The 27,994-nt window shown below is 43.5% G+C and overlaps 1 protein-coding gene across 1 annotated transcript; it reads right to left on the bottom strand.

Annotated features, from left to right (window-relative positions):
- Nucleotides 1-1,415: 1,415 nt before the first annotated feature.
- LOC142813991 (uncharacterized) lies at nt 1,416-27,520 on the bottom strand. The gene is made up of 7 exons (XM_075891953.1): nt 27,067-27,520; nt 25,897-26,122; nt 6,342-6,377; nt 5,501-5,641; nt 3,956-4,090; nt 3,235-3,346; nt 1,416-2,448 (listed from the first exon to the last, which is right to left on the bottom strand). Exons 1-7 carry the CDS (start codon nt 27,079-27,081, stop codon nt 2,259-2,261), a joined length of 855 nt encoding a protein of 284 aa, XP_075748068.1. The 5' UTR covers nt 27,082-27,520; the 3' UTR covers nt 1,416-2,258.
- Between the last annotated feature and the right edge of the window lie 474 nt (nt 27,521-27,994).

Here is a 27,994-nt window from a genome sequence, read left to right as displayed (position 1 = left end):
AGTTGTTTTAGTTAAAGCCCTTTAATTATTTAGCGAAAAGTAGAAAACACGTGCTTTCGTTCACAGAGTCGCATTGTCAGCGCAACGTAGTGAACAATTCCGTCTTTCGAATTACGTGTCTATGCATTTTCTAATTCAAATACACACTTCCTAACACTTGAGTATCGGTGTTGTGCCTCCAATATGCGTAATATTACCTATTTGATGGACAATGTTCACAAGTATTAACGCAACCACCTGATCAAGATGAATGGAACTTGATCAAAGGTTGAAAATAATTCGTTCATCAGACAAACCAACAGAAAGACAAATAGACCCTATATTCCGCACTCCCATAGTAAATTAGAAGCGTTGTGGTCCCGTAATTGAATACCAAGTATTCTTAAGCATTAAACATTGTTTCACACTCATCTAAAAATGACTATTGACTGTTTATGTTAGTAATCCCAGCTTTCGCGAGTACAAAACGGTCCATGCCAGGTAATTTTCAGCTCACGAAAGAAGCACACGAATGAAATGAGCTTAACAATAGTCTTTCTGGGGCACGCTGCATGGTTTCAGCTTCATTCCCGTTGCTTACAGAATGTTTACCCTTGGTGGTAGCACAACTCTGGTTCAGTGATTCTAGTTTCGCACTCCAATGCTCAATCTAAGCGGGAGCTTCTGTTTTAGAAGTCTTGATTCGTTCCTATTATCTAGACTCCTCAGTCACCATTGACTACCGATCATAAGTTCCTCTTACCTAAACTTTGTCAATTTTACCTAATTCGCTGTGTAATGATGCTTATGGTCATTCGACGGCATGACAGATACATGTTTTTGATGGTTTTGTTCAACTCCGGCATAGCTATTGGTGTATCAAGCTATTTGCTGATCAGTATTTTCAATCCAGACAAGGAGAGACACGGCTATATTAGAAGACAAGTCATCTGAAACTGTACTCTCTTTATTATTATTTACCCTAATATTAGACCTAGTTCTTCCAAGCAAAGGCATACTTCTTCATACTAAATTTTTTCAGAGTTCTTTACTTCTTCAAGGCAAAAGAAAAACTGCACTTCATTTCATTTGATTTCATGTTGTCCAAATGTATTGCTACTCTCCCTACTCAGTATTTCTCAGATTACGTCCCAATGAAAAAAATCGGCATGCAAAGATAGTCCTGGCTACAGAAATATCAATTTTAAATTTCCAAGTTCAATCGTTATTTTGCACCTCTTATATTTACTGTTTAAAACATTTCGACACGTTAGACTCATATATAGAATGTCATTGTATTTCAAGATATGAGGATTGCATAACGTTCCTAAAGTAGCTTAGTTCTCAAGCTTGAAGCCAAGTTTTGTTCTTGTTCCAAGTTACTTATTGAAAGTTTGCTACTGCGTAAAATGATCTAATAACTCTTTCCGTTTATAGGGCCTGTTTATGTGAGTTAGACTGAGATTCCGCTAAATTTTGGGGCTTGAAGCCATGTGGCAGTGAGATTTTCTACTGTGTGTAGTGACTGGCGACGGCTATGTGCCCTCCCATAGTAGAGTACCTAGTACTGTAAATCGTTAACCACTTTTTCTAATCAGACAGAACTTTGATCTGTTTTCAAATATTAACGCGTTCACTGCTGCAGTATGGCGCCTATACGTAACCTTTAAGAACAATCACTCGGATATACGTAATTACAGCTAAGTTGTACAATCTTTGCTGGTGGACCTGAACATGGTCATGAAGAAGTCTCTGTTATTGCACCTAAAACAATGTTTATAGTCAGCACATGAGAAGTCGAAGGTGTCGTTAAAATAATCCTCTTTATTTTTCACAGTATAGATAGTGACTGTATTATCGCCGTATAATTTCATTCATTTCCAGTTTAACTATAGATGAAATGCTACAAGAGTATTAATGTTGATAATCGCAATATATCTTTGTGGTATATGTCATTAGTGCATAATACGTATCTGTATAATTTTTACTACCTCACATGCACGTTCAGGGTGATTTATAATAACCAATATGTGTTTGTGATGAGATTACGGTCTGAAATATGCGATTTTTAACTATTCAAGCCTGCTGAAAAGGGTACTTCCCAGCCAGCAGAGATAATTTCCGACCACCATTCGGAAGTATCTCTGATGAAACTCCTACTTTTTTTGAAGCCAAGAAAAATTAAAGAATAACTGAATAGAATTGATTGAAAAATTACGTATGAGTGATCTGACATCTCATACCATACCTGGTGGTTCTAAATACTGTCTTAGCCTTGGTTAGCTGGCGACACGTGCCACCGTATATTCCATGGAGCTACGAGATGATCCGCCGGAAGCGGGACATTCTTTGGAACCCGAAGTTTCGCCGGTTTTTTTTTGCGTTCCTTCCTCCGAGGCACGCACTTCGGCGTCACGTTGTGTCGTTCTCTCAGGCATCCTGTTGCGGTCGGACGCACGGGAGCGAGCCCTGTACCAAATAAATGAAGCATCACCAAAGTGTGGCAAAATAAACATTTTATTTCGTTTCGCTTGTACTAATCGCTGCAAACATGAGCGTTTTTCCATGCAAACGTGCCAGAGAGATACCGGCGAAACTCGCTTGCTCGTGACGCCATTGCAACCAACCAACATATCAGACATTTTAACTGCCTCATCTGTTTGGCGCACTAAGAAGCAGTTTCATCTACTCTCATCACAAATGTTCAATGCTTTATATTGAGCACTGAACGCCTCTTCGAGAGAGAAATGCAGGACACGGTCCGCTGGATAACTTCAAGGATCGTATGTAGGCAGGTGAGTTAGATTTTGCACAGCGGTTTTCCGCCGGCGTAGCGCAGTGATTACGGCTTCCAACAGCAGATCCGAAAATACGCTAGTCCATCTTGGTGATGAATGTCGCATTTCAATGGAGACGTTGCCGTCTGGATCTCCACACTTTTATTCAAAAACAGTCAAATCGAAGTGACTGCGGCTACCAGCGCGTTCTTTCTCGGCTCGCGCCTCAAGCTCTGCATGAGGTGCGTGAGGGGCGCTGTGCGGTGGCTAGTAGAATGATAATGCTGTTCAATGACATTGACGATGACGCTACAAGTGAAAGCTGAAGAAATCCAATTAGTGGGAACTTTCTGTAGTCTCCCACATGGGCGTACCTCATAAAATAGGCGATATCAGTGTTTTCGTACTTCAATCTCAAGCATCTTCTATAAAATGCGAGTTTGCTAGCTAACTGAATGGATCAAACAGTGAAACTTACTTGCGACAAATACTAAGCACGAGGTAGAGCAGGGCGGTGAAGAGCATCAATGACACGACAAGGCTCACGATGGTTGTCAGTTCGGTGCTCTCCAAGATGGCCACACCACGGGCTGCGGGATTGCGTAATAGACCAAAACAGCGCTTTAGCTTCATGTTACAGGCACCTTAAATGTTCCGGTTCACGTGCGTGAACGTTTAATTTTTAGATGACAGGAGTTGTTCGAAGAACACAGAAATTTCAGCTGTAATATTTGCTCAAATTATGGCTAAAAGGACTGCTAGAAAGGCAATGCACAGGTTTTCCCTCTGCCTGTGTGAGATCGAATTACTATCTGTACGTGCACAATTGTTGTTCTACAGTGCCTTTTTACATTAGAATACAACATTAGAATACAATTAGAATTACATTAGGTGCAAACGCAGTAAAGTAAATCCTGTGCAACGAGAAGACCAACAACAACAGAAGCAAGCAGCAATTTCTCTGCATTAATAACAAAACTAAAAACAGACATCTAAGAGGAAGTGGAGTTCATAATAATATTTTACTGAAAATACAACTGGTTGACTCTGTGATGAGGTCACGACTAATGTCAGTGCAATTCAAAAAATTTTACACATCTCGGAGTTTTACTGGTGAGGTATCGAATTTTGTGAGCAAGTGTCACCTATCATGTAAAAACTTATGGCTAATTTGATCCCGACGAAACATATATACTTACAAGGTGTACACTTTGTTGCTTGAGAATCGGGCTCATGTCCATCGATGCAGCGACACTCGTTCTCCTGGCATGATGAGTGCACTACCGAGTAGGCACAGGCCTCGTTGTGATCGCAGCGCCCACCAAGTGAAGATGCTGCGTTGAAACGATGGCGTCGAGTGATTAGCGCGAACATACGGAAAAAAAAAAGTTCCTACACTGCAGCAGTATGTACCTTGCCCCGCCGCGGTGGTCTAGTGGCTAAGGTACTCGGCTGCTGACCCGCAGGTCGCGGGTTCGAATCCCGGCTTCGGCGGCTGCATTTCCGATGGAGGCGGAAATGTTGTAGGCCCGTGTGCTCAGATTTGGGTGCACGTTAAAGAACCCCAGGTGGTCGAAATTTTCGGAGCCCTCCACTACGGCGTCTCTCATAATCAAATTGTGGTTTTGGGACGTTAAACCCCACATATCAATCAGCAGTATGTACCTTTCAGAAAGACGCATGTACATCGCTATGTGAACGTTTACCTGCTGTATGTGAAGCCACTAGGACACCCTACTAAGAGATATTTGGTTTAAGCTAGTATCTTTCATTGTATTACAGCAAAAAAGACTAAAAAGACTCTTTCATGCTGAATTATACACTGTCTTGTCTGGTTTTCCAAGCCTTTTGAATAGCCTGGAAACATTGTTTTTACATTTTTTGTCTATAACAACAATAATCTGAGAAATATTACAAGGAGCACAAAATACATATATGAGAAAGCAAATAAACCTCAATAAGTTATTGCACGGTTTGCGTAAATAACTCCGTTTAAATACGTCGTCCTGAAGCAGTCACTATATAGGCGGGTGGAACCGCCAAGTGACATTGACAAGAGCACGAAGTGAATGTGAAATCAACTTTATTTGATCTTGGAGAATCATAATGAGATACCCCCGCAGAGCTTTCACTACGGTTGCTGGCCGCGCCCACGTCGGTATTGGAAGACCACGGTCCTCCACCATTTCACAGGTTTCCTAACTGCCGAGAGCTGGGCTAACTGCTCGCTGCTTTTAAGCACACTCTCCCAATCTTGTTAGCTAGGAATGGCAGTGGTCTAAGCATATTCTCTAAAAAATAATCACTGATGAAGGAGATGTGACAGACCTGCCAAAGTTTTCTCTATGGGTGGTGCATGTGTGTTTTAAGAAAGGAACGTATTATTTCTCAACGTAATATTTTCACTGTTCGTTTATTGTCTGCGATCAGATAACTTGTATAACTGTGTTATGACATTTAGAAACTACAGATGTACACTTTTGTAAACATATGTGTTGGAACTAGGCAGTTGAAATATCTGAATTATCATTTTCCCAATATTTCCGCGCGTGAGCTATGAGTTGGTTTATAGGGTTTGTTGCCTCGTCAAAGAAAATTCTGAGGTTATATAATACGCTGTAGGGCAAATTGAATACTCTTTACAAGAGCATTTCTAGAAATAACAAAGAATTTTCTCAAGAATTTCAAGAACTGAATAAAAACCCCAACAAAATGCGTAAACAGGCCGCATTTGGCGGCTGTACCTTTGACGCACTGTCTGTTGTTCACGTTGACTGGATACTCCGGCCTGCACTCGCAGCGCCGATAGGTGAGGTTGCAAAACACGTGGTAGAGGACACGGCTGCACGTCTGGTTGCATGGGTCACCGATGTAAAATCCTACACCTAGGCAAACAAGCAAAAGTTCAACTTAGATTAATGTGGTTCGGGAAGAACCTTAATCACAAGAAAGAACAAGCAGCACTACAACGAAAATCGCCGTTACGCGCAATTTTTTTGTTTTCAGTATTCTTGTTTATTCAACCTTACCTGATAAACTAAAACAGCATAATAATAAAAGCATGTGATCATTGTGCAATTGAATTTCGAAACCCAATATCACAATCCCGTAGGTTCTTATGATAAATATGAAAACGCACAAAACATAGTGATTTACTCTGCACACTAGGGGCATCGATTTGGCCGACACAAATCATCATCATGCTAGGGTATGTAAGTTTAATTGTCACAATGTTATCCACTGAATTCGCAAGCGTAACCTTACCATTAAAACATCGAATTTTTGGAAGTTTAGAAATCGTACTTGCGTTAGAAGTAGTCCTAAGTGCTTCTTGATACAACCCCAGTAACAATTTCGTGATAATGTATCCCAGTCCAGGCATAGGCGGGTGCGTGGGCGTAAGGCAGGGGGCACCGCCCGCCTAGTTCAATGAAATGGGGAGGGATGCAAAGTCCATCCCATATATTTAATTGACAGGAAGAACAGCGCTGCGTCTACCTTCACCGCTCCCCCCCCCCCTCTGAAGAGAACCATGCGCACGCTCATAATTCCAGGCGCAAATTGTTAAAGTGCAAATAAACTCACCTGCCGTGCGGTGTCGATTTTCGATTCCCTCGCTCTCTGAAAAGAAAGAGAGAGACACGTTGGCATAAATAGTCACCTATAGTTAGCTCTGGCTACTGAAAACTCTTAAACCCACGTGTGCTTTAGCCGATGATAACTGAAAATATTTTATTTCAATTTGTGTTTTTTCTAAGAGAAGCTCGCGTTTCAATCACATGACATTTTGGAGTGGTTGTATGATTCCTTCTTATCCTAAACGCAGTGAAAAATAAAAGCATGATCTGCTTGTAGAAAGTCTTTTTACAAGGTGTGACTCTAAACCTTAAGTTTTGAGAAGTGGCCTCGTCTTTGATGCCATGGACTTCAAACTTTTATCTTTTTCTCAACTTCTGCTCTCTGTTACTCGTGCCGACTGGCACATATCCAAACATACGCACTGTATGCGTCCATCATCTTGAAATGGAGATTGATTATTGCATGTCTTTTGATAATGACATCGTGTATACCCTAAGAACGAGCACAGCCTTGCAATCGTGTGGCGGCATCGGTGGTTCTTATGCATCTGACACGTTGAACGTTCGGGCGTTGCCATATTAGTAGTGACATGTACAACAAGGCTGCAAAAGCACCCCAGTCAAAGTGACAAAACGCCGCACTCAATCGTTCCATGTCGACGCTGCCTGGCACATAAAAAACAAGACGGGAGTGTTCATTTCTATGGGACGTCAAGGTACCGGAAGTTCTGATGTGAGTGAAAGGAAGAGCTACAATCTTACAGGCTTCTATAGAGTTATTCGTTGGTCTACCTCAAATTATACTTGGTTTTCCGCCCGTACATTTAGAGAAATTGAATTGTAACTGTAACAGTGTGCGCGATGGAATTGCCTTCGCTCTACACTTTCCAACATGTTCAATTCAATGTTGTATTAGAAACTAAACGTTTTCGCAAACAGCGGGCACCACTATTAACGTGTTATTTACTTTATATTTAGCAAAAGAAGGCCACAGATGGCATACATAACCTTCGGGCAAAACAAGATCTGTAAAGATATACCCTTCTTTGGCCCTGAGATATTAGCTGGTGGCCCGCCGCTGTTAATCTCGGAGGCTGTGACCTGCCTCACACAGTACATTTCGATAGCTATAAAGGACGCTATGCATTTCATTTCTCGACCATGAGTGCCTACTCTTGCACAATCTGCCCGAGGAAGACAAACTGTTCTTTTGTTCTAACGGGGGATATTTCCAATCAGCTGTGTACTGTAGGATGCGTGCTGTTCGATTGTGCTCATTTGTGTGTCTATTTTGTGTCCCCGTGTACCTGCGCAAATATTTCAAAATGGAATGGCCGCTTTTTGAATTACATGTTGTACAATACCACACCACAGGGCTGTACTAATTCTACCAATTTCCGCCCCATCATATGATGCGAAGTGTTTTGTCGCTGGACAGAAATTTCAGTCACTGAGAGATCAAATTTCTTGTCAAAATAGATAATGTGTCAGGCCCGCAGGGTTACAATATTTACTGATAGCCCCGCTTAAATAACAGGAACAGGGGAGCTGTCAAACTATACTCAATAGCAGCACCTTCCATTTAAAACTTTGTGTTCGTAACAATCATTTAGACAGTCAGTTCCTTCCAAAATGTGGGAAGTTGCCAGAAAGTGCAGCATTTATATGGCGTGCTACTGCTACCGTCGTATGAACAGATGCTTTAACTAGACTCCGCGAACACGAGAAGGGCGGCATTTGAGCTCGACATTCTCGGAGCCACCCCGCGAAACTTTCGCTGAGTCTTCGCAAGTGCTCTGTGCTTGTAAAGGACAGCGATCACATTATTCAGAGCTCGAAGAGGAAACGCTACTTAGATGAAGGCGTATCTGACGCGGAATAATTAGGTGAGAGGAATTACGGGAGAAGGCTGGCCTTTGGGAGTGGGCCTCATGGGAGCCAACTTCAGGTCCTTTCTGGGGACACTCTGAAGGAGAAGTCGACCGCGATACTGAACAAGCTGCGCCTTGCAAAAGCATGTCGGAGGGTGCCACAATTTGTTTTTGTATTTTGGCTGGTTTTGATTGTCGTTAAGGTTGTAGCGACTATTCTTTTGTGAAAGAAAGTAAGCGCACTTTCGTTTGATACTAACAATACAGCTACACTTATTCACTATCTAAATTTCTAAATCATCATCTATCTAACATATCATCCATCATACCATCCTTTGTCCCGGATACACCTCATTTGCTCGAAACAATAGATAATATCAATGAAATAAAAACACTTCAGGTTCACGCCATTCTGGTAACATGAGATATATCTCTTCGTATAAAATATACGTGACCAAAATACCTTGAAGTTCTATTGGATACATGTAAGACAAGCGTGCATTGCTGGAAAAAATGTTTACCCAGCTTAAAACGCTAGGCCCAGATGTGTAGAGCCCATAAAATTTCAATCTCACAGGTAAAGCATACATTTCATTCCTGGCAACAAAAATGTTTTATGTGCTGAAATTGCTTCATCCTTCCAGGGTGTATACTCAGCCATCCAGTTTGTACAGATGATCTTGGGTGGTGCACCTCTTTTTTAAAATATTGGTGTCTCGTGTCTTATATTTTGAGAGTTTAATATTCCGCTACTTCAACAATCCTTACAGGTAAACTTTGTCGATGTCTGGCTAAGCGACTGCTGTGTCTTGCACCTATATACGCAAAGATTTTTGCGCAAAGTTCACGAGTCTAAGTTTTTTTTTCACAGTTGGATTATCTGATGCATATTTGTTTTTTATCTTGAGGAAAGAACTCTAACGAAGTACCACATATGTTAATTTTTCTACAAACATAGAGATGAAGTACCTGTACATATGGTGATTATGTGTGTGAAGAAAACACCTGCTTCGCCAACATCTAAAACGCTTTTCTACACAGTGCGCACAGATACTTTACATGCAAAGACCTGATGAAGCAATAAAGACATTTTTGCATCTCAAAGTATTAGTCACCTTAGTGAGCTTTCAGACATTATAGAACAATGGTTCATCAGATGTAAACGTGTAGTCATCTTTTTACACATCCTGGAAGGAACTTTTTAAAGACAATATAACTTAAATTCATATATTTTTTTAAAGTGACACGGAAAATCAATTCTATATGTGTGTTGAGTAGCTCATAAATTGTGCATTCTCGTATTACGGGAATGCACAGTGCATGAAAACTAGTATGTTAGACAGGCATGCGGAAGCGATTGTATCATTAAGCTTGTATTTAATACTAATGGCTATACAGCTAAAAGACCTTTATCCTCATTTTGTGATAACTCTACGTGCTCTTAGATTATTCGCTGCTTTTATCTCGGCGGAAATCTATAAGTTTCCAGGAAAAATACAAAAACCAATGTAACATTTAGAGGAGCGCGCGACATCTTTTCCTCGTGTGGTCTTCAACCTTGCGAAATTATTAACGCTCCTGAAGAAGATATGCAGCAGATAAAAGCGTCCCGGACTTTCTGTTGTCTCTGTACTGCTACAAACTTTGGCTCATATCTTTGTTGTCTTGATGTTTTCAACATGTTGTCCCAGAAGATTGCCTTCCCGACACTCAGGCACGCGCAGCTTGTTTCCCATCCATAATCTGTACCGTCTCATAACCGGGACGCATATGGAAGCTTATCGAAACGGGAGAGAAGCTTACGATGCCGACAAGAGAACTCATCCATCTTTACCGCGCTCCTCTTTAATCATCACTCGTCGCTGGCAGCAAATATGTCTGCATTAACGTCATGCGATTCCACCGTGGCAGTGTGCGTAATTAGTTTCGCTTTGTAACAGGCACCGGCAGGATGTTGGTGAGACGACAGCGCCGACATCTAAAGTAATTCTACATTTTCTGTGCAGTATGCATAAAAACGGCCCTCCTGCCCCAAGAAAAAGCAAATGGGACCAAGCTTGATCAGGCTCAAACGACCATGTATTTGCAATTGAGTTCATTAGAAGAAACGTCGTCGAAATTAAAAAAAAACTAGTCGGTTAATGAGCATAGCAAAGTCATAATATTTTCAATGAACCAAGTTGCAATTTCATCTTTCTTTTTGTCTTCTAACTGTTGGTCCCGCTTTCTAAGTGCCAAACCTCTCAGACTGTCACGATGTTCGTTGACGCCGTTGTCGTAGCTTCCCATCAAATCGAAACACATATGTTGCACATACCGTACACAGAGCGTTCGTAGCATGAATATAGGTTTAAAATGAACTGTTTTGCGTCCCTAGGTCTATCCGACCATTCATCCATTCATCTTTGCACGCATCGGTTTATTTGTACATCCATCAATTCGCACATTTGTGTATCTGCCCGTTCGTCCATCCATTTGTTCGCCCATCCGTGTATCTCTCCGTCCATCCATCCGTCCATGCAAGCATATATATGTTTCTGTGCATCCGTCGATTTGTCGGTGTATTCATCCATCTGTTTGTCCTATATGCTAGTCGCTGACTTCAACGTAGGCATTATGGACTTCAAGAACCAGCTTCTCTCCATTATCAGGATTCCCTTCCTGAATATGTAGTGATTTTGACTATGCTTCTGCATATATTCTGCAAATGCCAACTTTGCAGATTTTTGAGGTTGGGACTACATAAGCTTAACTTTTCTTACCTTGTTGTAGGAGCGAGTATCTTTATGGCTGAGCCCCGTTCACTTTCGTCCTTTGATTACGATGGCACTGATGACGATAAAAAACAAGCCCGTTCCAGACCACACATTCTCTTTCTTCCTACACGGCCTATCACAAGCAAGGTGTCCGCTATACGTCATCACGACGACTATGACGATTAAATTCCCTATTATGCCACTATGCAAGTCTTCGTGCTGCTGACATGACTGCTGACATATGACGTGAGTAATATTCATGTATAAACAACAGCTGAACCCTTTTTTGTTCATACATTAACACAAATTATCTACATCTGTTCACATACACTTCTTATACATACATGCGATTCATGAGCACCATAGAAAAAAAAAGATGTAAATGATGAAGTGAGCACATGTAAACTTGGTCCATGAACGAATGATTAACGCACACATACAGAAAAGTAGTTATCGTGTGTTTAATATTGAAATTAACACTGTTGGCTGAACAGCGCAGACAAAAATCATACGAGGTCTGTTTTAAAGTACCCGACATTTTTTTTTGCGAGCACCTGATGAAATTGAAGCAAGTGAGCTTGCATCAGTGGACTTCAGACCTTCGTGCGCATGCGTGAATTTTTTCCCACCTGCCAATGACGTCAGTCACTGGGAAGCAGCGTTTGTGTCAGGTAGTCAGTTAATCATTGCAAGAAAAATGACAGAAAGACTGGAGCAGCGCTACTGCATCAAAGTTTGCCAGAAACTGGGCACCCGATTACACAGTCAGATTTATTCTTGAACGCGAAGCTCAAGCATTCAAGTTTCTTCTATATTAATTAGCACTCATCAAGAGAATCAAAATGTACTGTTATTTCTACAGTTTACAGCTGCAAGCTCCTTTGTACGTGGTCGCTAGGGCTGTCTCACACTCTCCTCAGTCATCTGAGCGTCAAGTAACTGCTAGGCGTTTTCTTTACTGGAAAATTTTTTACGGTGCGCCACTGACGTGCCCTTGGGGCACCATATCCTCATACATTTACTTAGCCGGAGCTGCTGTGTAATTCAGCTGAGTTATTTCAACGCAGGTATTTCACTATAATGGCGCCTGAGAAACCCTGTTACTGCTTTCCAATAACTGTGTACTCCGAGCTTTGATTCCCGCAAAGCCCGTAACGAAACACAGGCCCTAGGAGAAGCACATGATGGCTTCATTTTTTCTTTAAAACTTTGCCTCCTTTCGGACTCGACAAAGCGATGGGGTCACGGGTATGATTGTGGTAATACTTGCTCTTCCTTTAATCTCCACCCCATTCCAGCGAACGCTTATCGTTACTGCTTACGGAAGCAGGGCACATGCTCTACACGAATACGTTTGCCTTCTACCTTATGCCGCTGAGCAGGTAGAAAACGAACAACACCAGTTACGGTGTCCAGTACAAGTGTATGAAAGCATGGCTGACGCACTAATTGTTTTCAGGTAGGAAGCGGACAATTTCACCAGTCGGCTGTAAGCACTGCAGTGGGTAGCTTGCTGTGCTTCTGATGGTTCCTGCCAGTGCTGAATCGCAAATAAAAATATATATTATGTCCCGTTTCTTCAATACTCTGCACGGCAAAAAACTTTCTTGCCCTTTGGTTATAGTTATGCTATATCACCATATTCTTTACTGCCATTACAACTTTGCAGGACTCATGCGCACTCACCAATAAGAGATAAGAATGGAGCTTGCGAGTGCCTTCACAACTTTTTATGTGCTGCAGATGTTGTATATTACAGCCACGTTACATCGCAGCTTAACTAGGCTCATAGTCCGTGGTATTGCCGAACTGGCAGCTACAAAAAGCATGGCATATTGAAGTACGAAGAACGGTATTGCATATAGTCGCGTAATTAGAGAGAGAGAGAGAGAGTAAATAAAAGCATATTGTAGTGATCCACAATTTGAACCTTTGTATTAAAATTGTGCAATGAATGTGTCCTCTAAGTGGTTGAAGTATACGCACTATAAGGATAGGATATCGCCATTGCGTTCAATTTTGAAAGAAGAAGCTTAAGGGTTCCTCGATTTTTATTATTTCTTTTATTCGCATATTTGTCAGTTTCATTGGTCTCGGGTAAGATAATTATTCATCGCTCACAACCAATGACGCCCTTGCTGATACCAACGCCGGAACTTCTATGAAACGACCTTTTTAACGCCTCCGCGTTATTGTGTTCCTGAGACCTAGCATTTTAAGTTACATATTAGTCTAGAGAGGCGTGTGCATGTGTACACACACACACACACACACACACACACACACACAAACGCAGCCACGCACACACGAGCAAGCGAGCACAGTTATGGGTACAAGGGTATATGTTAACACATTACGTGTCTAGCACAAAAACATACGCTGATCACCTAGAGTGAGTTATTCACATACTCTGCACCATAGGCATAATGGAACGACCAATTCTAGTGCAAAATTTCTAACGAGAACGGGAACAAAGAATTTTTCATTCTGGAGCAGTACAGCATAGCCAGTAAAGAGTATTCTGAACAAAGATATACGGCAAGGAAAGCAGTAGTTCGCTGATACGTACCGATATTCACTTGCATATATAACGAGCAACGATTGGCGTACTCGAGTCGCAGTACGCAATCTTATTGCAAAAGTATTCCCGCTCGGATCCGTTCTCAAGGACACACAGCTTCTAGTTAAATATATTAAATTCACCGTGCGGGGCCACAGGGGAGCTGCTGCATTCGTTGCGAACGTCGACATGCACTCGCGAGCAATGCTGCTGCTGACAGTTCGTTTAACGAAGAATGATGGGGACGAAGTCCGGAGTTGCGCGCCTTTCTATAGCTGCCACAGCAGAATGCCCTATTCAAGGCACGCTGCTTTGCGCCAGCTGACTCCGAACGACAAATTAGTTCCACCCTTAGGCGACGTGACCTTTCTTGTGCGCGCCTTTTGCGGCTAACAAGTTTTATCAGTGAAGGAGCAGTCGCAAATATATCTATATATAGGCGAGAATTGTGGAAACTAGGAAACCTTGGCTCGCTTAGTTTTTCATGCGCCACCACATTCAGCAGAAATATTACTTGTTATTTTGCGCACTCAATTACTCGCCTCACAGCATTTATCTTCTCTTGATTTCACAAAGCTCGGAGGGAATGTTGAACACGCGGCTTTTACTAACAGCCGTAGCATCTAATAGGCCTTAACTTTAACTGCAGCCGTGTCTAACATACCATAGTGAAACTGGGAATTGAGTAGAAATCTTTCCCAACGTTTCACGCAAAACAATATTTTCATTCCCGACGCGGGCCTGCGTTCAACATTCCCTGCAAGAAATCGAGCGCCTCGAAAGTCGACAATATTGTTTGAGTTACCTACATACGAAGATCAAATTACATGTGCCAAGGGTCTGAAGACTTTTTAGAGGCCCATTTTCTCGCCTCAATATTTAGGTAAATGATTCTTTAGGTCACAGAAATTCATTTTCACACACGTGTGCCTGTGAAAAAAAAAGGCACGATAAAATAAAACCGATACTTTGTTGACGTACGAAACATAGAATGAAGTCATCGAACACAACTAATGAATGCCTGAACAATATTTTCCATAATGTTTGTGACACGAGTATATACTACTTTTGCTTTTGATCGTACGTTGAGCCGCTGGAGGGTTTAGAGATCATCTTATTGCACCGGTAAATGTAATTACGGCGCAGACGCTACATATTTATTATTTAAGCTATTGGAATATTTAAGCTAATGTGAAGCTCCTCTTTGTCACAGGTGATTCCACGACTATAATGTGCGGCTTCATACTACTTTAGTCATGATTATCCTAAACAATAAGTACTCCTGCAGACCTAATAGTTTACCTTGGAGGGCAGCTAAATCTATTCATTTTAGTCTTTTATCCATAAGTATAAGTGCTATTTTGATGTCGATTTAAACACTAGGTGAATGCACTCACTGACTGTCGAAAGTACACACTGAATAAAAAAAAATGGCAGCATATCCACAGAGTGAATGATGGAGAGTGGGGCGAAGCATCCGTCCGTCCATTCATTCTTGCTTCCGTCCGTCCATGCGTCCCTCTGTGCGACCGTCCGCCCATCCATCCGCCCGTCCGTGCATGCGTCTGTTCGTGCGTCCATCCCTGCGTTCGTCCATGCATCCGCGCCTGCGTCCGTCCTTGCGTTAGTCCATCCGTGCAGCCATCCGTGCGTCCGTCCATGGATCTGTCTGTGTGTCCGTTCGTCCATCTATTCAACACTCCAAGTACCACCATCTCGCATCTTTTCATCATATATTCCCCATTAGAGTTACTACTGTATATGATAACTTTAGGTAGCAGAGTTGCGTCACTGTTTTCCGGGCGCCGCTCGCTCCGCCTACGGAAATTCAGCGCCCCTATTCTCCGAGTGCCATCACGTGGTCATAAGTGGTTCAAACGTACTGCGGAGAAGCCAACACTACGCAGATTCCGGGCAGATCAAGTGGGGTTGACAACGGCTGTTGTCGTTCTCACCGCACTTCTTCAGTAATGTAGACATGCTGACTGTTGGTCACGAGAATTGCGGTAGCAAATTCATTCTGTGTTCAATTGTATTTCGTAGAGCCCATGCGAATAAATGCCGGTGCAGCGGGTGTTGCTATAGAAAGATTAGTGTTCACTCGGAAGGAATAAACGCTTGGCCATTGTCGTCAGCTGGATTTTCTCTTGGGAGTGCAAACAACTGTAGCATTGCGACTTAGGGAGAGCGAGAGCACTAGTCTAGCTTGGGTGAGGGTAAGTGCTGTTGTGCTTTGAGGGGGACGAGGGCCCCTTTTACACTTCTCTGCTGATGCCCATGCTCTTGGCTTTTTTTTAATTTGTCCACGGCACTGCAAAACCTGCTCTATTTGTATTACCACAGATGCAGTTGTGAATATGTTATACATACAGAGTTGGCCAGCGTGTGTCAGCTGCGTACGTCCAAATTAGTCTGGCGGTTAAAACGCTAAAAATAAAGAGATTGTAAGCTAGAACTATTTCTATCGGCAAGGTGTTGCTGCTAGTGCGTGAATTGATTGCAGCTTTGAAACATTAAGCGAAAATAATGTTGGACACGACAGTGTTGTTGAACGACGATTCACATCAATTGTCGTGAGCCGCGATTGTACTACGATCGTAATACGACATGCGTGCCTAACGTGGGTGTAGCACGGCCACTCTCGATCGCTATCCAGCTTGATTCAGTCGAAGACTACAAAACTTGGGCTGGTTAACTCACACAGTTAACAAATGAGCCTAATGCGATGAAAATATTCCATCCCTGTCTAAATAGCGATCAAGAGTGAAAAATAGTTTTATACATGTAAATGAAAAAAACAACGCAAAAGAAGCCGAATTAAGCTATTGTGTGGCTGGTTCACTGAGCTGACGCCGCACATTTTTTTCATTATTACTTACCAAAAGCGTAAACATAAGATCAAATAACATAAGATCAGATAAAAAACATAAGATCAGATAAGATCAAAGCGTAAACATCAGATCAGACAAACTCAGTTGATTTGCTCACGCCTTCCAGGCGTGAGCAAAGCAACTGAGTTTGTCTCGTACCTTCATAAAAAATATAACGAAAAGAAAGAAAAAATAAAGCAACGTTGTAAGCGCAAGCGCTGCTCCTACGTGGGTGGTGAGTGACTTTCCTGCAAGACATTTGAACCCAAGATGGCGTACCTTGGCGCAACTCTGTTACCTAAAGGTAGCATATACAGTAACTCTATTCCCCATATAGAAGCACCGCCACCCAGCGGACATTCCAAGGACTAAACGAGAGATGTCACACGCACGCTTTCTTACGGTTTGCGCTTCGTGTTTACTTCCCACCTTTAACCACCTCGAGTTTATGGTATGTACTAGTTCACTGTATTCATGTCACTGCGGCTCAACGCGCGCTAAACCTTTCTAAAACCAAGGAGGTCACGCCCAGCGAGTATGACGTAGCAACCCTTTCTTGTCAGATAGTGCTCAATGTACATGCCAAAAGCTGCTAATGGGGAATGAGAGACAGGAGAATTCGGCTTTTAAATAACGCGCACGCTGCAAGTTTTTTTCTATTGTTCAACAATGCACAAGAGAAATCTCCGACCGGCACCACCTTGCAGGTTCAAACGTAAGACAGCTTACAACCTACGACTACTACTACGACTACGAGAGACGAGCGGGTGCCGCTTTAAAGAGCTTCGCCCCTAAAAGTGGTGAATGTGCATGTGATACACGAGTAATGCAACCTGCGAAGAGTCGGAATTTTTTTACTACTTAATTCACTGATATCGAAAGTGTAATACTGTCACAATGCAGAAACAGCAGCAGTTGAGTACAAGACAACTCACTTTAATTGTACCAGAACACTGCCAAACTCATCGGATGAGAACCTCGTCTTTCTCTCTCGCAGCGCGTGCTCTTCGTTGTTCTCTTGGTGCTGCATATTCAATGCGGCATTTGCCCCCCTCCAGAGAGCAGCGTCCCGATGGTCTTCTACAAAAGCCGCTGCAGTAGATGTATGGTGCAAATCAGTCCGAAAAATAGGGCTTAAGTCGCACAACGTGCACAATTTCTGGTTTTTGCTGGCGAGTTGTCGAGGGGCTGTCAGGAATGACCGCGTAATTAACATCACCCAGGCGTTGTAAAACTGTGTAGGGGCCAAAATATCTCTTCACAATTTTTCAGAAAGTCCCCGGTGGCGGATAGAACTCCACACCCAGACTTTCTCGCCGGGCCGATAGTTGACATGTCGGTGTCGCAGATTATAACGTTGGGTGTCGACATTTTGCTGCTGTGTGAGTTGGACGCGTGCAAGCTGCCTCGCTTCTTCTGCTCGTTGGATAAAAAATGCAGCGTCCAAATCGATGTCATTACAGTCGCGCAGTAATATGGCGTCAAGCATCGTCGTCACTTCACGGCCATGAAGGAGACTAAACGGCGTTCTTCGCGTAGTTTCTTGCTGCGCTGTATTATAGACGAACGTGATGTACGGTGGAATGTCGTCCCAGTTCTTGATATCCACGTCAATGTACATACTCAACATGTCAGCAATAGTCTTGTTGAGGCGTTCTGTTAAGCCGTTTGTTTGTGGATTATAAGAAGTGGTTTTCCGATGGGCTGTTCCACTGAGCTCAAGCACTGTCTTCAGAAGTGCGGCCGTGAAAGCGGCACCTCCGTTTGTTATTGTGATTTTCGGAGCACCGTGCCTCAGGACGATATTTTCTATGAAGAATTGTGCGATTTCAACGGCGGTGCCACTTGACAAAGCATTTGTTTTCGCATTGCGCGTAAGATAATCAGTGGTGACAACCACTTGTTTCCAGCATGAGGAGTCGGATATGGTCCGAGAAGATCCATTCCAAATTGGGGAAAAGGTACCGTGGGCACTTGAGTTGGTTTTAATAGTCCAGCTGGTCTTAACGGCGGCGATTTTCGTCGTTGGCAATCGAGGCACGTGAGCACGTAATGTTTCGCAATAGCTGTAAATCTTCGCCAGTAGTGTTTCTGTTGGATTCTGGCCAATGTGCGTGTGTATCTGAGGTGACCAGACGTTGGCTCATCGTGGCAAGCACTAAGTATCTGCTCACATGTTGACGTCAGAACGACAAGTAGACGGTTGCTTCCTCAGAGAGAAAAGTTCTTACAGAGAACGCCACTCCGTAAGTAGAATGACGGCAGGCTCCTTGCAAATATTCTAGGGACGGTTGTTGTCCCGCCATTCAAAAATTCAATAAGGGGAAGCAACTCGCTGTCTTCAATTTGCTTGCACAAAATCGTAGTGGTGTCGCCGAATCCTACAAATGCCATGTTGTCATCTTCTGTGTCATCGTCGCGCTTTATCGGTGACCTTCATAAGCAATCGGCGTCGGCGTGCTGCTGTCCGCACTTATACACGACCGTCATATCAAACTCTTGAAGGCGTAAGCTCCACCGTGCGAGCTGACCGGACGGGTCTCTCAAGTTGGTCAGCCAGCAGAGGAAATGATGGGCGCTGACTAGTTGAAAGGAACGACCGTAGAGGTACACACGAAACTTCATAACCGCCCACACGATAGCAAGACACTCTTTTTGTGTTGCGGAGTAGCCGGATTCGGCGCGGAAAAGCCTCCTACTAGCATATGCAATCACACGCTCGGCTGAGTCTTGCCACTGGACGAGTACAGCGCCTAAATCCACGTTGCTTGTATCTGTGTGTACTATGGTAGGAGCATCTTCATCAAAGTGAGCAAACACAGGCGGTGTCAGCAGGCGCTGTTGGAGATCGTCAAATGCCGCTTGTTGATCATCGCCCCATGTGAACGAAATGTCTTCTCTTGCGAGTCGTGTTAACGGTGAGGCTATGTGTGTGAAACTGGCAATAAACCTTCAGTAGTATGCGCATAGGCCAAGGAAACGCCTGACTGCTTTCTTATCTGTTGGCACCGGGAATTTTCTGACGGCCGCAATCTTATTGGGATCAGGTCGAACACCTTCATGGCTCACCACATGGCCTAAAAATTGGAGCTCCTTGAAACCGAAAGGACACTTCTCGGGTTTCAGTGTCAGGCCGGCAGACCTTACTGCCCTGAATACCGATAGCAGCCTGCTCAGGTGTTCCTCAAATGTTTTTGAAAAAAACATTGACGTCGTCCAGACAGACCAGACATACCACTTAACAGACCTGCCACTTAAGGCCTGACAGAATGGTATCTATTAGTCTCTGAAATGTCGCGCGGGCTGAAGCACAATCAGAAGGGCAAGACTTTAAGTTCATAAAGCCCGTCAAGCGTTACAAAAGCCGTTTTTTTTCTATCTCGCTCGTCTACCTCAATTTGCCAATACCCACTTTTGAGGTCCATTGACGAGAAGTAGCGTGCATATCTCAGCCTTTCTAGTGAATCATCGGAGCGCGGTAATGGGTATACGTCTTTCTTTGTCGCACGGTTCAGCTTGTGGTAGTCGAAGCAAAATCGCAAGCTGCCGTCTTTCTTTTCAAACAGCACTACCAGCGATGCCCAAGGGCTTCTTGACGGCTGGATGATATCATCATCGAGCATTTTCTTCACTTGTTCCTGGATTGCTTCACGCTGTTTCGGTGCTACGAGATCTGGGTTCTGTGGTATTGATTTTTCCATCTCCTCCGTTATTATCCGGTGCTTTGTCAGTGGCGTTTGACTGACCCTCGAGGTTGATGAAAAACAATCTTCGAACTGGTGAAGAAGATCTAATAGACGCTGTCTCTGCGCTGGTGATAAATCCGTGCTTACGTCAATAGGTGGTGGGGCTGACTTGGCTTGCGGCTCGTCCTGTTGTACTAAACAGCACTCGCGGATTTCGGTGATCTCGTCGAAGTAGGCAACTGTAGTGCCTTGTGGAATGTGTCGTCGCTCGTTGGTAAAATTTGTCAACAGAACCTCCGCTTCACTACGCACAACATTGACGATACTTCTGGCAATCGCAAGACCACGAGAGAGTAGAAGCGACAATACTTGTTCAGCGATTCCTTCTCCGGTATGCTGTGCGCTGCACGCAACCGAAACAAGGCGGCATCATAACGGAGGTACGGTCACATCGTCAATGACTCGCAGAGATTTTCGGTGTAGTGCTGCGCTTTGATCCGCTGAAAAGGTCAATACACCGTCCGGTAAATTGATGATGACACCATATTCACTCAAGAAATCTATCTTTGGATTGCCTGTTTGCAGCACTCGGAAAGAATAACGAAAGTTGCGATGAAGAATACATCCCCTATCTTCATTGTTGCGGTGCACTTTTCGGTAGGTGTGAGTAGCTGCCCTCCAGCTCCTTTGATCTGTGGTCCTGTCCATTCCATTCTAACCTTCCTGAGCTTGTCTGCCAGACTCTCATTCATTAATAAGAAGTCCGTGACAGTGTCGATCAATTCCATGACGTTATGTCCGTCAATCTTAATTGCAACATCGGCAGTAACAACCCTATCTTTCGTCGAATCACTGAAATTTGTGTCTCTTCGCTCGGCAGTATTGAGGGATTTTCAGCACTTCGACGATTTGCAACCGTCCCCCCTGAGGTCGCTGCTTTTAGTTTCCCCGGCGTGGACATGGAGATCTCCCTTTTGGCATGTCAGTGGTGCTCCGTCTACGCCCAGGAGAGGGTTAGCGTGACCGAAACCCAGGAGGAACAACCCGCGGGATCATGACACTCGTGTCGATGTCAGGTGTTTTGTTGAAATGGTGCCGAGGAATAGTGGAAGGCAATCCCTTGTACCCTGTGACGGGATACAGGCAATACCGAATGATGTGGCCTGCTTCCCCACAATGAAAGCACAGGGGTCTCTGGTCAGAAGTACGCCAGACGTCAGTATTGCTAAGTGGTGGCTGCCTCGGCGTCGAAGTTTCTCTGTAGTACCAAGGTGCTGTCAGCGGATGTTGCTGGTGGTACTGATGCGGTATCGGCACGTTCATTGGCTGTCGGCGGACTATGTTTGCATAGCTTGCTCTGGGGATACTCGTGTTAGGCTCAGGAAGCGAGACTACTTGCCCGATCTCCTGGCGCACAACTACGGTTACTGAGGCAATTGCGCAGTCATTTGGTTTGGCGACGAGCTTCTTGGCCTCTTCTTGTACGATTTCGCGTATCAGTTGGCGCAAAGAACCTTCGTCGGATGTATTTCTGTGGTCGTGGCTGCCACGCTGATCGGTGAACTGTGGGTTCGGTGGTCATACTGCCGGTAGCGTAGATGCAGCGCGTGTTCTATGGATGTCGCCTCCTTGGAGAATTCATCAACACTTGCAGGTGGGTTGTAGACCAGCAAAAAAGATTCTCCATAACGCCCCGCATGAGGTGGCTAACCTTTTTGGCTTTGGGCATATTGGGATCTGCTCCACGAAACAGCCGCGCCATGTCTTCAACAAACATCGTAACGGACTCATTTGGTTTCTGAATCCGTGACTCGAGGAGACGCTGTGTGATTTCTCGTCTTTCAGTGCTCGCGAACGTGTCGAGGAACTTCTGCCGGAACTCGTCTCAAGACGACCACACGCGATTCGTGAACCATGTTCGGGCTCCATCATGAAGCGGAAAATACACGTACCTAATTTCTGTGTGGTGTTGCACCCGTTAACATTCGCCGTGTGCTCGAATTCCTCGAGCCAGTCATGCGCGTCCACATATGCGTTACCGTGGGAGTCAACCGGAAGTCGAGGAATCAAAACAGTCACCTAAGTCGTGCTTGGGCTGGACATGTTGGGGCCAGTGCTTCCAGGCGCCGTCATGCTTTCTGGCATGGTAACGCTTTCCAGCAATGGACCGAACTCCGGGCTGAGGCCTAACAGGCGGCGGCTGCTGCGGTGAACTGGGGTGTCGATGCGCGGAAGTCTTTCTGGACTAGATGCGGGGCTGTTGTCAGGCGTCCCGAACACGTACCCAGCACCTCCTCCAGTGTCACAATGCAGAAACCACAGCAGTTGAATACAGGACAGCTCAATTTATTTATACCAGAACACTGGCACACTGATCGGATGAGAACCTCGTCTTTATCTCTGACTGCACGTGCTCTTCGTTGTTCTCTTGGTGCTGCATATTCAATGCGGCAATATGTTAACGCATGTTTACATTGTATTACCTGCATGCTTCCATCTAATTTAAACAATGAAGAGGGTCTATCATCAACGCCTCATTTTGAGTTTTTCTTGAAGTTCCTTTTTGAAAGGAATAACTACACTAATACGAATAAGGAGACGGTGAAATAAAAGGACAACACGTGCACATACGCTTAAACTCCAGGTTATGGTAGCTCCAGCAACATCACCTAATTATTGCCTATTTATCGATAGTGCAACTTATTTCTGCACCATCATAGTTACGTGCGGTGAGCGTATGGGACCCCTGTATGAAACCTTACTAGAAATGAGAATGCCCTGCAGTGCAGTGAACTATAGAACTGGCACACGTTTGCGCCAGTGACGCAGTGATATTCACCGTATAAAGAGCGGAGTTAGATAACCTTTGAGGGTGTCATTCCAAGTTAACGTTCATTAAGGGTTCTTGTTTTACGCTGTCGTTAGAGTAACTTTAGTATTTCTTTTGAGTCACGGAGGACGAGGGTTCGATTCTGGCTGGCCATTTCAACGGAGACGAAGTGCTAGAGCACGTGTTCGAATCCCCACCGCAACGGCTGCATTTTCGATGGAGGGAAAAATGGTAGAGACCCACTCGTGTGCTTAGATATAGGCGGAGGTTTAAAACGGGTAGCTGGTCAGAATTTCCGCAGCCATTCACTACGGCATCTCTCTCATATTTTTGTAGTGGTTTTGGGAAGATTAATATTATTATTATTATTATTATTATTATTATTATTATTATTATTATTATTATTATTATTATTATTATTATTATTATTATTATATTTTGGTGGAATGCTGGAAGCCCGTGCGATGTCAACGCATGTCAAAAATATTAAATGGCCAAACTGTCCAGACCACTCGACAACACTGTTCCTCAAAATGAGAACGATGTTTTGGGTAAACACCAAATATCAATGTTATTTTGCCTTACTTCTGAATGAATGTCATCAAGACTTATAATCCAAGCTCCAAATATATACAGGATGATACATTTACATCCCTTTCTGCCATAGTGCTCGGCTGTAAGTCACCTTCTATTTTTGTCATATTCTGAGGATCGGATCCAACAATATACCGAGTAGTATCTGGAGTTATGACACCCCTCATTAAAGAGCGCAACTTGTGTGCATATGCAGATGAGAATACAACGGTGAAAAGCTCGACGTGCAGTTTGTATGTCAGTAACCTGCACTGGTATAAGTTAACGTGTAATGTGAAGTTAATTGTCTACTTCACAATGAACGTTAGCACACAGACAATATGATCTGTTGGTGATGACGAACTAAATAAAATTTTGGGCGATCCTTAAGCTTAACCTTTAGGAGTTGAACGTGATAGTGATCATTCTAACCTTAGTGCGTACTTCAACCACTTAGAGCATACTTTTTGTGGTATGATATTACTACAGAAGTTTGAATTTTGGACTATTACGGTGTAATCAATAAAGAATAAATTAGCTTGTGTCAGTTAAGCTTTCTTATATGGTTGCATTGTTTGGAATGAGTAGCATGCTTTACACCACGGCCAATCGTGTGCGTTGAATCTTTTCGAACAAGCTATGCACCCACTAAATGCCCTTAATAAATTAGGCGCAGTCGCATGTCTGCCTTTTATGGGATGTGGCAGGCTTTAAACCATCAAGTCATAGTGATAATCACATGTTCTGACGCCCGATGGCAATGTACGCTGCCGTCGATGTATTGATACTGTGATAATACATCTAGGGTGAAGCATGTATACTGCGACGCGTGTGTTTGTAATGCATGAAATTTACTTTCACTGCATTTGCAAGCAGAGGACGTTAGTTTCAGTGTATTTACAAGCAGACGCGTGGCTGCTTGCTACGCAAACGACCCAGGTTTTATGCTCAGTCAGACCCAAAATTTTTTAATTATTTCCTTTATTTGCTTCTTTAGTGATTTTCCAGTCGCGCACATGACTGATTTTCGCTCAAAACCAACGACGCTGACGCCGATTCCGACGCCGACACCGGAATTTCTGGGGAACAAGCTCTTTATCACTACCACGTTTAAGTTTTGACAATGCACGACAACGCAACATGCAATTATAGAATGTTGTAGCTTTCCTAACCTTGCCGCTGCACGCAGCCGAAAGCTCTGATCCCCGTTTCACATTCGCATGGGCAAATTCAATCAATCTTCAGCCACAAATGAAAACGAGGTAGCCGTCTGGTTGCCTGATTAATACACTCTTGAGGTTATCATCATTGTGCGTTTAATGGAATTTGACACTAAAGTGTTTCCTTGTAAGCTGTAAGGAAGGTTCTCGGCAAAATATCCCTGATATAGGTTACAGCTTGCCGTGATAATAGTGAACAACCAGACATTTTATAGCTATCCAAAAAGTATCCGAAAACTAAGTAGCTTACAAACGTTATTTTTCCCACTCCACCAAGAAAATGGGACATAAAAACTGTGCAAAGACCCCTAATATGTCCCTAGAGACAACTTTGGGAGGGCTTTTCGTTGCCTCTGCACAGTGTCACATAAAAGCGACCTTTTTTTTTACATAAACCAATCGTATATGTATATAATTCATTAAACTTTATTGGTTAGTAAATGTTTCCCGGTTAACAAATGTGCGACTTTACAGTCATGTAAAATTCAATTGTTACTAATGTTGTTACATCTGTTGCTTTTAACCTTTACTAGAATTCAAACAGCTGTTAATTGCAACTAACCTAAAAAAGTGGCTATCTTCGAGCACTGGATGGTGGTATAGTCTTCATGCTGATGATAAGCAACAAATATTCAGTGATTTCATTAAGACGCAGAACCAGAATGTTGTCCTACGCAATATAACGTAGGGCTACATCTGAGGTCTAGTGAACATTTAATTCATGCTATTTTGAAGAAAGGCTCAAAACATATATTGTGAATTTTCTTTGGGTACTTCTTATCTATTTTCGTGAACGCAATATGCCTCTAAATTCCTTTTTTTTTGCAGTGTGCTTTACGATGTTAGTGTGAAACAAAGATAGCGTGCAAGCAATAATATGCTACACAAGTGACTTCATTTTTAAGTAAAAACTTTTTAAGAAAGAAGCATTCGTTTTAAACACATTAATGAGTTACCTTTTTCTAGGCTAGGTAATATACTAGCACAAACACTGTAGCATGCAAAGCGCTAGCATATTTATTAACAAACGTAGAAGACAGTGTGACGGAGCTAGGATACTTGATATCGTGTCCGTATGCTATACCTAAATGATCGTTGTTTATAGCAGTGGTAATATATATATGCACTCTTTAAAATTTAGAAACCATGTTGATATTTTTTTCCAGCGACAGAGAGGTAAACACATTACAGCTCACCGTCCCTACGGATCCTTCCAAGCCCTCTTGTCGATTCTGTGGAATGAGGCAGTCCGATAGCAGCTTGAGGCTGTTGCAACAGAAGCACTGACAGGAGCAGAACGGACAGTACTGTTTTCACTAGCACCAAGCTGCGATCTGTCCGGCGTTTCACTGACGACGGGAGTTCGGTCATTCGCATGAGCACACTTGTGAATGTGGTCGCGCTTTCCCGGGATGCAGTCGTCTGAAACATCATCCGGTCTGGATAATCAACGCAATCTCCAAATAGTCGTCGTCACACTCGTTTGCGGGATTGCATTTCACACGCTGTGCTAAACGAATTATACTTAATCAAGCGAAGGTGGTGTTGACATTACTGAACGACAGCGAGCACTTTCCATACAGCTAAATACTAAACTTCATATCTTCTACTGAGCATATCAAGCAAACTTTTTGCTTCCATTCCTACATGGATTCTGCAGGGAGTGGCTAGCAATGCTTTAAAAATAATTGCGAAAGGCTACCATGTACTCTTTTTTTCGTGAATTTTCTGGACGATTCGGGCACTATTACTACTATAAATTTGTAGGAAATTATATCTCACGTAATCAATACGTATTCCAATGAAGGTGTTTACCTGGGTTTCTAAATGGCTTTCCATCATTTGGGTGCACATTAAAGAACCCCAGGTGGCCGAAATTTCCGGAGTCCTCCACTACGGCGTCTCTCATAATCATATGGTGGTTTTGGGACGTTAAACCCCACATATCAATCAAATGACTTTCCATTTCACATAACGCTAGCTGGACCATCCCTTGCAGTTAACAGTTAACCAGCTTCAAAACTAGCATAGCAATGCACTATAAAGTAGGCTAGGTGACCTATTCATTGGCACTTTTTGCGTTATTCAGTATACAAAATATCAGCGAGGTAAGTAGAAAAGATAACTTTTTTCTCAGCGATCGTAATGTGTCACATATAGCTTATATAACGCGAGCTTTCTGAACTTTCTTGTCTTTTTAACGATCTTAGAAATGTCGCGAAATTATTACCTATAATGATTTGAATTGACTCTTCACCAAAAAGAAAATTATCTCTCCTGCAACACCTATAAAAGTGGCATGTGCTAAGAGTTGTATATATTGCAACCAGTCAGTCAATGCAAGAAAAAAAACAACTGAAATTTACCAGTTCAGAGATCATGTACTTGGAGAGAAGTTCGCTACAACACGCCACCACAGGTTCACCGAACTTGTCAACGTTGAAACAAACGTGGATGGGCCGCCACGAACATTCTTCTTGGCCAGTACGCAGATATGATCGGTTCACTTCTGCTTGTATCTTCGGTTCGTGTGTTTGTATGGTAGTTGAGCACAAGGACCCACATGTGCTGAAGGGAAGTATACGTCTCCGCCGAAGCAGCGGGATATCACGCACAAATCTGCCACATTGCGTGACCGGCGATCCCGTGTACAGTGCCTCGCCACGTGTCTGTGTCCTTACGCAATCGCGCACGCTTTTCCACTCCCGATATTCCCGTAGGAGTGAGCAGGAGTTCCAATGAATAAAGAGAGAACACAGCACGCTGAACGCCACCACCAGATGAACAAAAGGCCGGAGAGCGGTAACCACCGCCGCACTCTGCGACTCCACCGCATTTAGTGTTTGCGACGGGTCACCAAACTCCACGTTGAGCGCCGACTCTTCCTCGCGTCCTAGGTAAGGAGAGGAAGATCAAACATAGAGAGGGAAGTTGAAGGAACCAGGAAGAAGGAACGGGGCAAGCGCCAGCGAGAAGGCAGTGTCGTTCTTTCCCAGAACTGCACACGCCTGCTCTCTCGATTTCCGCCACCTACGGCGCCATCTGATAGCTCTAGTCAGAACTTTCTGGCGCCAATTCTGGCGTGGCGGTTTATGGCTGTTGCCTGCATGTTCACTGTTATTATATTTCCTTCTGGTTTTTGTGCGTTTCTTTAGCTTTATTTTTTTTTCAGCTGCCGCCAACTTTTAGGTGCAACCGAGCACTACTGATGGCAGGAAAGTTTTCGGGAGAAAAATGTGGACGTGCATCTAGTGCGAGCAGATAAGAGGAGTAACTGTGCTGTTTCTGGTTCGC

Source organism: Rhipicephalus microplus, chromosome 4 (genome assembly GCF_043290135.1).
Source record: "Rhipicephalus microplus isolate Deutch F79 chromosome 4, USDA_Rmic, whole genome shotgun sequence".
Classification (NCBI taxonomy): domain Eukaryota; kingdom Metazoa; phylum Arthropoda; class Arachnida; order Ixodida; family Ixodidae; genus Rhipicephalus; species Rhipicephalus microplus.
This window is presented reverse-complemented; position numbering and strand designations above follow the sequence as displayed.

What these genes read in the sequence shown, in the direction of transcription:
- LOC142813991 (XM_075891953.1), bottom strand. An exon ending in AAATCGACACCGCACGGCAG is followed by an intron (nt 5,642 to 6,341) that starts GTGAGTTTATTT and finishes TTGTTTGCCTAG; the next exon opens with GTGTAGGATTTTACATCGGT. An exon ending in GTGCTTAGTATTTGTCGCAA is followed by an intron (nt 2,449 to 3,234) that starts GTAAGTTTCACT and finishes TATTTGGTACAG; the next exon opens with GGCTCGCTCCCGTGCGTCCG.